Here is an 11,574-nt window from a genome sequence, read left to right on the forward strand (position 1 = left end):
TGGTACATCTGAAGCAGCCAAAGAGGTCAGTTAGTGGTTTGTGTTGGTCCCCTTCAGTCTTCCGTGATGCAGAGGTGTTTGTTAAATACTTGATGCTGCAAGAGATGTCAGAGCCTGGGCAAAACTGTGCTGTGCCTCATAATGGCTTCCTTACTACTGCATTGGCTGCAGGAAACCCTTGAAGCCCAGCTGATTCATACTGGTTCATTTTACTTATAGAGATCCAACTTCATAAGCTTATGTGCACTCATGCCTTGTGAAGATCTTGTCCCAGGCTGTCACCAGTTCCTAGGCTGTTCCCATGCCTCTCAACTCCAGTGTCCTCTTTGCTAGATGTGCCCTTAGTGTGCTTTCTGGTGGTTTCTCTCCCTGTAATCACAGTATCCTACATCTGCCTGGAAAACTCACTGGTCTGAACTCACTGAATCCCAAACCAGCAGATCCCTTATGAGGAAACTCCATGCTCTTCCCCCTACCTGGACAGACCGTTTCTGTGGTTGTCCTCCCCTTCCTGAGAGCAGTGTCAAGGTCCTTTAAAGACATCATCTCCTGCTGTCTGTATCAGGTAGGATGTTCTTTTGGTGTCAGTACGAATTTCCAAATCCTGGTTTCACCTATAGTCAACAGACTCTGTGACTTGAAGCTGTTCTAGGCTTCACCTGTACTTTCTGTATGTCTAAAGATCCTTGTGGTTTTGTTTGGTTTTGTTGCACTCACAGATGGAAACAGTGCAGGAAGCTTTAATAAAACTGTTTATATCTGTTGAAGAGATAACAGATGATGGACTGCATCTCTTCAGTAAATGGTATGTAGCTTTGTTCACATGAACACTAGGTTGTTTGGGAACAGTGCTGCATTCAGTAGGGCAGTTCTGGGACTGATACTCCAGTGCAGACTTCTAAAAGCCACCCATCGGTGATGGTGAGTGTCACGGGCTACTGCCCAGTCACCCCATTTCAGAACAGGATACATCTGTTGTCACTCAAAGACTGGGATGGTGGGGGGTAAGTTAGTTACTGGTAATTCTCCATTGTGTCTAGTACTGCCTGTTTCACTTTCTCCAGTGTTTTTCTGCTAAAGGCTGCGCTTTTGGCTGAACAAAGTATGAGAACACACAGGGAGGAGACAGAGCAGCATGTCCCGTTCAAGAGGTAAGGCCAGAACATCTTGTTTTCTAACAGTTTTGACATATCCACAATTAGAACACACTTTGCAAGTATCTCACAGATACTTTTGTTTTCCTTAAGCATAGAAAATACATGTAACACTATTTACTTGCTTAGCCTAACTCCTTGTGACACTGGTTTAGGACTAAATCCAAAACAGAAGTTAGTGCAAGAAGATGCATGTTTTTCAGCCTACAGCCTAGAGTGGGGAGGCTTGTCCTGAGAGCTGAAATTCTTCTTCCTTTTAGACTTGCTTGTACAGTACTAGAACCAGAAGCACAAATAAGCACAAAAAATGCTCTTCTGTTTTACCCAAATTCCCGCTCTGGAATTTGTACAGCATTTAGCAAGAACACTGCTATGGGTGCCAAAGAATGAATGATTAATAACCCTGCAGTGGGATGGCCTCCTTTTACAGCAACATGTCTATAACCAATGAGATACAGATATTCCACTTTCTGTATTTCTGTCCAATATATGCTGCAGGATAAACAAACTTGTGTTGCTGCATCAAAGCTGAATGTGACTAGGTCCTGGCTCACAGTAATGGAACTTGGATAAGGAAGGTTTGATAGAGCCCAAAATCGTCAATATTTATATACTTACTTTGTGTAAATATTTCACAAACCTTCAGGTAGAAATTCAGCAACTTCTTGGTTATTTTGCTTTCTGAAGCCAGAAAGTGAGCTTGTTCAAAGCACGAGCTAACTGAGCACTGTCCTGGGTTCAGCAGTAGCATTTTTCTCCTTCTTAGTAACTGGTGCAGTGCTGTGTTTTTGACTTTCAGCCTGGGAACAGTGCTGATAACACCGATGGTTTTAGTTGCTGCTCAGTAATGTCTTAGTCTGACCAGGGACTTTCTGAGTCTCATACTCTGCCAGGAAGGAGGGGAAGCTGAGAGGAAGCAGAGACAGAACACCTGACCCAAGCTAGCCAAAGAGGTATTCCATATCACAGCATGGCATGTCCAGTATACAAACTGGGAGGCAGTTATCTGTAAGGGCTAGATCACTGCTCGGTCAGGCTGGGTATCGGTCGGCAGGTGGCGAGCGGTTGTATTGTCTTCCCTTGTTATTTCCCTTATCATCATTATTATTATTGGTGGCAGCAGTAGTGGTTTGTGTCATACCTTAGTTACTGGACTGTTCTTATCTCAGCCCCAGGGAGTTACATTCTTTTGATTCTCCTCCCCACCCCTCCAGGAGCTGGGGGAGGAAAAGGGGGGAAAGAGCGAACAGCTGCGTGATACTGAATTACTGGCTGGGTTTAAACCACAACAAGCACCTTTCCAGTGAACATACCTGTAGCTGCCACAGTGGTTTGAGCTTGAACACAATTTGGAACTGACTCTGATCACCCACAGACTCACAGCTGTCCTGTTAGTGCTCTGCTCCTCTGGGCTTGACTAACAGACTGAGCAACTGGAACATGGGGACTCACCAACGGAATGGTTGCATTTATTCCATTAGTCAACAGCTATTATGCAAATTAAGTCATAACAGCTAACATGACCACACAAAATGAAAAAGTTTAAGAATCTTATCTGAATTTAACCTCAAATTTATAGCCTTTGAATATTCTCTTCCCAACTTCTTCGCTGCAGTAGCACAGTTTGTCACTGCAGTACAACAGTTACAGCACTTGCTAGCTGCTGCTCTGGAAAGAACGGTGTGTTTTACTTATTTAGCAGCAGGATCCTGCCATCTGGCACACAAAGTATTTATGTAAAAATCTTGCTGACCCACAATTCATTATGTACTTTTCATAGCTCTTGTTGAATGAATTTATGAACAACATGTAAGACATCTTAAAGTCAAAACAGTCTTGAAATGATCTCTCAAACAGGGAAAGTTAAAAGTATTTAAACAGTACATAACATAGTCATTGATATTCACTGCTGTTTTCTTTAAACACAATTTCTTGCACAGTAGACTGGCAATCGTGTCTTAATGCAGTCTAGTTTTTCACAGTCCTTTGATATCCTCTTCCCCAGATTAGCTGTTCACAACTCTAATTCCCTGTTACTGTTAAAAGTATATGATAAAACTCACAGAGTTTTCTAACAGGATTACAGACAACACAGTGGCCAGTGCATGGCTGTGATTTCAGCTGGGAGATTTTGACTCAGAAAAGAAAACCAAATCATGGCACCCAAATCAAAACTCAGACCCTCACCATATACAAGCTACATGTATGTATACAGATACATTTTCGTGCACAGTATTTCTCCCTCCGTTCCCTTTTCTATTTTTCTTCTTCTTTGCAATGGCTTTCCATTCCCTTCCTTTCCATGCTCCTAGCCAGGATCCCAGAAAACCAAAGGATTAAATTAAAAGAAACAAATTCAGTTGAAATAAGAAATGTTACTTTCATTATATAAAACATCTCAATGCATTACAACAAGCCTTTATCCTCACAAGGCAGTTCTTTTACTTCTGGTAGGACTTAACGTACCAAGGTACAGATAACACAGCCTCTTAGGTTAAGTGCTTCACTTATCATTTCAAATGTGAAATCCAATCAGTAGTCATGTACAAACACACCTGAAGCTTTAGGAAGTACAGATGTCCAACAACTTAAGATATATGCTCTCAGCATACAGGCAGTTGTTTTCTGATTCAATCAAGTATCTCTGTTAGTCCTTTTCATACCATCGTCCATATAGAGCAGCTGTCAGTAGGCCAAAAGATGTTCTATTTTTGCTTATGAAATAGTGGTTGTTTTTCCAGCCCATGTGATCAGCAAAGTCCAAGGTAATACCAGATGTCAGCAGTAAAGGAAAGATGTAAGGGGTACTCATATTTCCCCATAGCTGGAAATCTATCAGAGCAGTGGCATGTGTAACCTCCTCTCCACAAGTGCTGAAGTTGAGACCACCACACTTTACTAACGCACAGGCCTGGACATAGTATGTGCCATGCACTGTATGGAGCCCATCAAAAACTCCCAGAGCATATAATTCATCGGTTAAAACAGCTCTCGTATAGTTTAAGTAACAGCAAAGGGTATTGGCACAAACTTGGAGCTCTCCTTTTTCCCCCCATACAGGAACAAAAGTAAAGTTGTCATACATCATTTCTGAATAAAATACAGGAAGGAATTGTTCGTTTCCTTTTTCCAACACTTTGCTGTGGGTCTCTTCTCCTTCCTTAAAGCAAACTTGATCATCCAGTGAGGTGCCTATAGAAGTCTTGCATGAATGATGCAAGTTTTCTCTGACTCTCTCATTACTCTCCACATTGGTTTTATAATCTGTGGTAGTCACAGGAATTTCTGCTACTATGAGCTTGCCACCATAACTTTCCATGTTGTGGTAGATGAACGATTTGACTGGAGTATATATGCCACTCCCTGTCATGCCCAAGGTAGGGTGGTGGATATTAGCTGCTAAAATATTGATGTTGAAAGCTGTTGCAAAAGCTTGTTGAAATTCTACAGCAGACAGGAGTGGGAGCTGGTTCATCCATGCAGTTGGATATACAATTTGTTTCAAATTGTATTGTCTGATGAGGTTCACTGCAGGCTCAAAAAAAAGTATATCAAAGCAAGTGAACATACCAAACTTGCCAGCAAAAGGGGTATCAAAGAATTTATAGTCAGGTTCTGGTGGGGTATCAAAAGCGTATTCAAAGTACAGATTGTGTTTGCGGTATGTGGCTACTAAAATGCCATCAGCATTGAATGCCACATTCGTATTGAACTGGTATCTTCCATCAGAGGGACAGTGAGGATCTGTGTGCTCACACGGCTGCTTAGTTCCTAAGTTTGCCACAAGGAATATTTTGTTCTTCATTGCCATGCAGCTCAGACGCTGAAGAACCTGGAGAACAGCAGGGGGAAATGTAAGCACTTAAGAATGTGGACGAGTAAGCTTTACTTAAAGCAGCTGTGACTTATTTAACACTTTTAAATTTAGATTAGATTTAGATTTTTTAGATTTTAGATTTAGACGTAGATTAGGCATTAGGAAAAAAAATTTCCCTATGCAGGTGGTGATTACATTGGCACAGGGTGCCCAGAGAAGCTGTGGTTGCTCCATCCCTGGCAGTGTTCAAGGCCAGGCTGGACGGGGCTTTGAGCAACCTGGTGCAGTGGAAGGTGTCTCTGCCCATGGCAGGGTGCTGGAACTGGATGAGCTTTAAGGTCCTTTCTAATCCAAACCATTCCATGATTCAATATTTGCACCACGATACAATGGTTTGTAATGGCTTGTTCCTACAACTATATATTTTTACTCTATAATTAAAAAAAAAGATTTCTAACTACAACTTGAGAGAGCAGAGATGGGAATGGGTAGACTTTTCATAGTTATAGAAAGGAAATACAAAAAGTCACAGACTACAGCATTACTGGGATGTTTTTTCTGCACCATAGGCTATATGTACCAAAGACTACCAGTACTGCAATCTCCAAGTAGGATCTGAATGGCAAACTCAGCTCTTGCTTGTTTGCCCATCCTCAGTGGTAGTACAGATTCACAGGGTGAAGTACGTCACCATTTATAACCCTGATTTATGTTTGCACACAAATTCTGCTTAGTAGGCACCTGCATGATTACTTTCATTATATTAACTATGGTAACATTAATAAGAATAGTTTATATTACTAAACACGGTCATTTTCACTTCAGGTTCAGAACAGCCAATGAAAATACTTATTCTGTACCCTGCAGGTCACACTTGGTATGTATTATAGCAGGTCAAGTCCTGTTACTTGTGCTGATCGTTTCACACACAATCACAGTCAGAACGTTCTGATGTCATTAGGTCACTAAAACTGCATAATGGGAATGCATCAAAAGTGAAGATAGTGTTATGTTGTTTTATATAAAACAATATTGCTCAAAATTAAATCACACAATGTATCCTATTAAAGAGTAATTACCATTTCATGGGTGGGGGAGGATGAGATGACAAATCCAGATGGCTCATGAAAAAGCTAATCTTCTTGCATGTAAAACTCTCCTCTGCTAAGAATGAAACCTGCATAAACTTGTGAGTCCATGAAAACAGAATCTAGTACTGTAAGTTGTGGAACTTCTTGCTCACCTCCTTTAGCAAAACCACTACAGCCAGTTTCCCACTTGGAGCACAAACCTAGCATTCAACTATTCCACCTCTGCAGAAATCATTCCTACATTTACCTCCGTGTCATTGAACAAATACGGCTCTCTGCACGGATTCCACTTCACAGACTGTGAATGCAGAACGAAATCTAAGTAGGGATAAATGGAACTTCGGGTGAAATTGAAGCCATGGATTCCATCTTCAGGAAAAACAATGATCTGTGCCCCCTGTAAGTAAAACAAACATGTGTTTTGTAAGCAAAGGAAAACCAACCTAGATACAAAAGGGAAAAAGGGAATCTCATGGGTAAAAAGAGCTAAAGAAAGTAAAGGATAACCCAAGTATATTTTGACAAAAATGTAGTTTCAAAGTACCCCTTCCCTGACTTCACAGTAGATATAACTATCTGTATAAAAAAAAAAAGCTTATTTGACCTGACATATACTCCTTTCCTTGAAAAATAACTTATTGGACATTAAAGGCATGCAAATAAGAGCAGACTTCATCAAAAGTCTTACCAAAAGTATTCTCCATTGATATGAATCATCAAAATGGTATCATTCAGGTTAAAAACTAATGATGTTAAAATTTGCCTTTTCAGAATTACACTATTAGCACACGAACTTTGTCAAAGGTGCTGTACCCACGTCAAAGGTGCAAGCAGCATAATTTAAGCCAGCCTATACTTTGATTAGGTATACAGGGTTGGATAGAGTTCTGGGAGTATTGATTCCAGAAGCAGCTTGACTGTGGTTGGATGGAGCTTTGAGCAGCCTGGACTAGTGGAAGATGTCCCTGCCCATAGCAGGGGGGTTGGAATGAGATGACCCTTAAGGTCTCTTCCATTCCAAACCATTTTATGATACTATGATTCTGGTAGAAATGTAGCCATGCCAGAGCTAGGCTGGCCCTACCTGAAGTTCAACTATTCCTAAAAATGGGGTGAATTCCTCTTAAATCAGACACAGCATCAGAATCTGACTTTCCTGTGACTTTAAAAGTAAGATCAAATGTGCTATGGCTTTGGGATAATTTATGTGTCCTGAATGCCATACTGCATAACTGTTATGCTTCTGGACTGTGATGCCCAGTTACCTGAACATCTATATGTATCTATATGTATATATATATATGTATATAATGGAAAAATTAATGTTTTCAAATGGTACAAAAATGGTAATTCTTCTGTTCCAGAACAACACTTGTGTGAAACTTGCAAGTCAGTTCTTCTCTGCTTCCTCTGACTAGAACCAGCTTTGGATTTTCTTGGGGAGGGAAGGAAAGGAAGCTGTATATAAGAACAGCCAGAAATACTAATCTCTCTCCTCTAAATATATTTAGACTGAGAACAATTCCATGGAGGGCAGGAGAAAGGAATGGAAAACTTTACTTCCACAAAGTTGTTAATGGTGGAACATTAAGTTCCAAAGCATTTAACTTCTTTAGTTTTTAGAAACATTCAGGAATTTCCATTGAGAGCACTGGAATAAAATCAAACCCAAAGACAGCTGCCTGTAAGACAATCTTTCAATAAAAACATTCCATTTAGGAAAGCAGAAAGTAGCTGGGTACTCAGACCAAAATAGAAAATTAATTCCCCTATACTAAATAACTATAGGCATGTTTTTCCAAGCTTGAAATAACTCAAGCCAGGCAAGCTGCTAATTGGCCTGATTTTTTTTCAGAGCTGCTGGCAGGTCAAAATGTCTGAAAAACCAGACCGTAGTTATGTATATAAATATGGCTTTAGTTGCCTGGGAACGCAAATGTGAAAGATTATCCTCAAACAGCACTTACTCTGCATAAACACAGGACACATGCAATTGCTACTAAGCTGTGGCATACCTGTCTTGCAGCAGCCACTGCTTGCTGTTCATAGATGTCTAGGTTCCTGCCCATGAGCTCCAGTGCAGACTGTCGATCAACCAGGGCTGTTGGGTTAGGACTCAGTATGGACTCATGTTCATACACAGCAGCAATATAATGCCCCTCCCTCTTAACTCTTCCTGAGACAACTTGACAGCAAAAGAAGCAGATGAACAGCTTCCAGCACAGATCTGCCATGGTGCACACCAGAAATCTAGGGTGAAAAAAACCCAAACAGGTGGGGTGGAGAGAGCTTAATCAACAAATCATGCCAGGAATTAAAGTTTACTATTAAATATGGACTGGAACTGAGACTCTCAGCAGCATTTGAACTGTGTTGTTTTTAAATTCCTAACTGACCACAGGTGTATTGTTTCTAAACCTTAAATCTGTGTTGGTGCTTTAAAAAACTGTGTCCTGTTTAAAAGCATTTTCAGCAAAGTGTCAATATACACATGCTTTCAAGAGTAAATTTAAAGTTACCTGAAGCACAACGAAAACAGAATAAAGCCTTGGCATCTCTCTCAACATGAATTAAAGTTACTTAGTTTATATAAACAGTTTTGAGAAGTGATGTACAATAAGCTACCCTTGCTCTTCTGCATCTCAAGGAAAAAACTTGGTACTTATGGGGGAGTGGGGTGTGATATCAGGAATAAAGGTTCCTACTTTGTCCTGTGTAGCTTAGCTCTGCAAATGAAATACCAAAGTACATGTTAAGATATAAAGCAGTAACACGAGGAGGGAGAGGAGAGGTAGAAAGCCTCATAGTTAAGGAAGCCACTTAAAATAAACAGTGTTGCAAGCCACTGACAAAACTCCTTTCTATTTCTGTCATCCCTTTAGAGCCAAAACACCTATTTTGGACAGGAATGGGTTCTAGTCAGCTGTTCCTTAATTAAGTTGTCAACTAAGTTGTAATTAGAATTAATCATTACTAGTGATGGAAAAAGCTGGTGAGTTCAGATCACAGGATGGAACCGCTACAGGTTACAAAATTAGCCTTTTGGCCTTCTAAGCTGAAAACACCAACATAAAGAATTAGCAGTTAATGGACTTCTACAAAACCTGTTTTACAGATGTGCTTGAATTATCTTTTTCTTTTTTTCCCTCACCATGTCTTATTTTCTAGTGGTCCAAAACACTCAAAGTACTACCCTGAACCCCTTCCTTGTTTAGATGCACAGGAGGTTTGGCACTGAATATCCAACTACACAGTCCCATCTGGCTGAATCTGAGCCAACTAAAATAATTCCTCTGGATCTTTACCCCTGGCAGTGACTACTGCTAATACTACTGATGGTGTCTAAGCACTTACATGAGTGCTTCCTATTGCCTTTCCCTTGGTTGACAGCTTAAATAACAGAACCCCTCTACCTAATGGGCTGCTTCTAACAAGGAGAGCTGTTACAAGCCCAAAGTCTGAGCTTGGAGACAGTAACCTTTCCAGCCAAAATTAGGATACCATCAGGGTTTCCTCAGCCCTTATAGGCTGTTGAGGCTCCAAATAAGTCTCAGCCACATTCTGTCGGGGTTTGCTGGTTTCTGTAATGCAAAATACTACACTAATAAATCCTTTCCTTGAAGGGAAGTTTATTTGCTTAGGGTCTACAGAACTGTCACCTCACCTGAGCCATGACTTTAAAAGAAATCTGCATGAACTAAAATGCTTTACAATTTCGTATTTTTCTGTGCCTTTCTTGTGACCTATGTGTTTTTTTTGCCTGGGAGACATGTTTCAGTAGAATGATTTCACTGAAATATGAGTACTTCAATACAGTATTACTGTCAGGCAGTCACAGTGTTCTAGTTACAGTTCTATACAAAAGGTAGAAAGACCGGTGTTTAAGTTTGGATGTCAACCCAGACCATTTTCCCCAGTCCTGGTGCAGACTGGTTTTCCTATCCAGTTTTCCAGAATCAACTAATCACAGTACCTTATGAAGCAAAGCATTCAGTCACTCACATTTGAACAACTTTGGAAACTTACAAGTTTGTCAACTCACACCATACATCTATGTATACACAGCGCAAAACAATACATACCCTGCTTCTGAGCACTTTAGTACTTGCAAGAATCCAACAGACTGAAAAACAGAAGTAGCACATTAGTCTGGGTCCTCTTAAGTGAATAATGCCTGTTAAGCTATACTAACATCAACAATTATTAGTAAAAAAATAATTAAAAATGGCTATTGAAATTTGTATTTTTTTAGTAATATCCATAGTGTTGCTGTCATTCTGGTATATTGAAACCAACAAACCAATGTCCCCTGCATAAAGGTATTCTTGTATATAGTCTTTTTATGAGGTTGCGGGGGATTTTTTTGCAGCATAATCACAACTCAATACAAACAGGTACCTTGTATTTCCTTTTCTGAAAAATGTTTCTTCTGTGTACAATGCATTATATAACTGTGCTCTAATTTCCTGGCTTTTATCCAGAGTGCAATCTATTTTTAAAGAATGCTGCCCATTCAAATATGTTTTACAATAAGTTTTCTGTATTTCACAGGATTCCTGACTCGTCTCATAATTAAAAGATCTACGTTAATGAACTTAATGAGCTACGATAACTGAATGCTCCTATTATTAGTGATTCAGCATCAAAAACTCCAGATGGCAGCACAACCTGTAAGCAGGTGGGGCCGAACATTGGGAACTGCGTGCCACTTCTCCAACACCTGCACTTGGCATGGCCCAGGTATGTGCCGTCCTTCAGATAGGATTTGAGGTCTAGTGGAAGGTGTTCCTACTCATGTCAGAGCTTGCAACTAGATAATCTTTAAGGTCCCTTCCAACCCAAATCATTCTGTGAATCTATGACTTCGGAGAAGTGCCTCACATTATGCTATCCCTTCTCAAAACTGCTGGCCGCCGGTTATCTTCATCTGAAACAGCCTGTATTTCGCCGCACTTTGTGTCAGCAACCCCCGACCAGCTCCAGAACGCTTCAGGATCACGCTGCAGAGGCCGCTGCCCTACTTACAAACGCGCTTGGCCCTGCAGCGCCCACAGGCCCTGAGCTCGAGCTGCCGCACGCCAACCGTGGGGGACCCTGAGGCCGGCAGCGAACCCGACCACCCGCTCCCGACCCCCGGTTTGAGGCCGATCGCTCCCGAGCCGCAGGCCTTCCCCATCCCCATGCCCACAGTCCCCGAGCGAACCCCCACAATTCCCCGCTCCAGCCCCTCAGAACCACCGGTTCAACGTCCAGCCCCGTGCGCCGCCGCGTCACCAGCCGCACGCTGCTCCGCCAGGCCGAGCCGAGACGCCCCCTGGCGGCTGCTCCGCGCTCGGCATCCCCAGGTGCCCCCGTGTGCGTGAGGGGGGCGGGCACCTCCTGGCCTCTGATTGGGTGCCCGCTCTAGGCAATAGGAAACTCCCCCAGCCTCAGCCCCAGCCCCCGCGGTCAGAGGTGGGTACCAGCGGCCCCTCGGGCCCGCCCCATCCGCTGCCTCAGTGGCCGAGCGAGG

At 41.9% G+C, this 11,574-nt stretch overlaps 1 protein-coding gene across 1 annotated transcript; it reads right to left on the reverse strand.

The window, feature by feature from the left end:
• Positions 1 to 3,577: 3,577 nt before the first annotated feature.
• Positions 3,578 to 11,203, reverse strand: BTD (biotinidase). Its single transcript, XM_005144441.4, has 4 exons — positions 10,145 to 11,203; positions 8,078 to 8,312; positions 6,310 to 6,459; positions 3,578 to 4,986 (listed from the first exon to the last, which is right to left on the reverse strand). Exons 2-4 carry the CDS (start codon positions 8,294 to 8,296, stop codon positions 3,802 to 3,804), a joined length of 1,554 nt encoding a protein of 517 aa, XP_005144498.2. The 5' UTR covers positions 8,297 to 8,312; positions 10,145 to 11,203; the 3' UTR covers positions 3,578 to 3,801.
• Between the last annotated feature and the right edge of the window lie 371 nt (positions 11,204 to 11,574).

Source organism: Melopsittacus undulatus, chromosome 1, assembly GCF_012275295.1.
Source record: "Melopsittacus undulatus isolate bMelUnd1 chromosome 1, bMelUnd1.mat.Z, whole genome shotgun sequence".
Lineage (NCBI taxonomy): Eukaryota > Metazoa > Chordata > Aves > Psittaciformes > Psittaculidae > Melopsittacus > Melopsittacus undulatus.

Bases quoted from the DNA above. Each gene is read 5' to 3' on its own strand.
- BTD (XM_005144441.4), bottom strand. From the start codon at position 8,296: ATGGCAGATCTGTGCTGGAAGCTGTTCATCTGCTTCTTTTGCTGTCAA. The intron at 6,460-8,077 runs GTATGCCACAGC...TTTTACTTACAG, and splicing joins CAGTGGCTGCTGCAAGACAG to GGGGCACAGATCATTGTTTT. The intron at 4,987-6,309 runs GTAAATGTAGGA...GCTGTTCTCCAG, and splicing joins ATTTGTTCAATGACACGGAG to GTTCTTCAGCGTCTGAGCTG.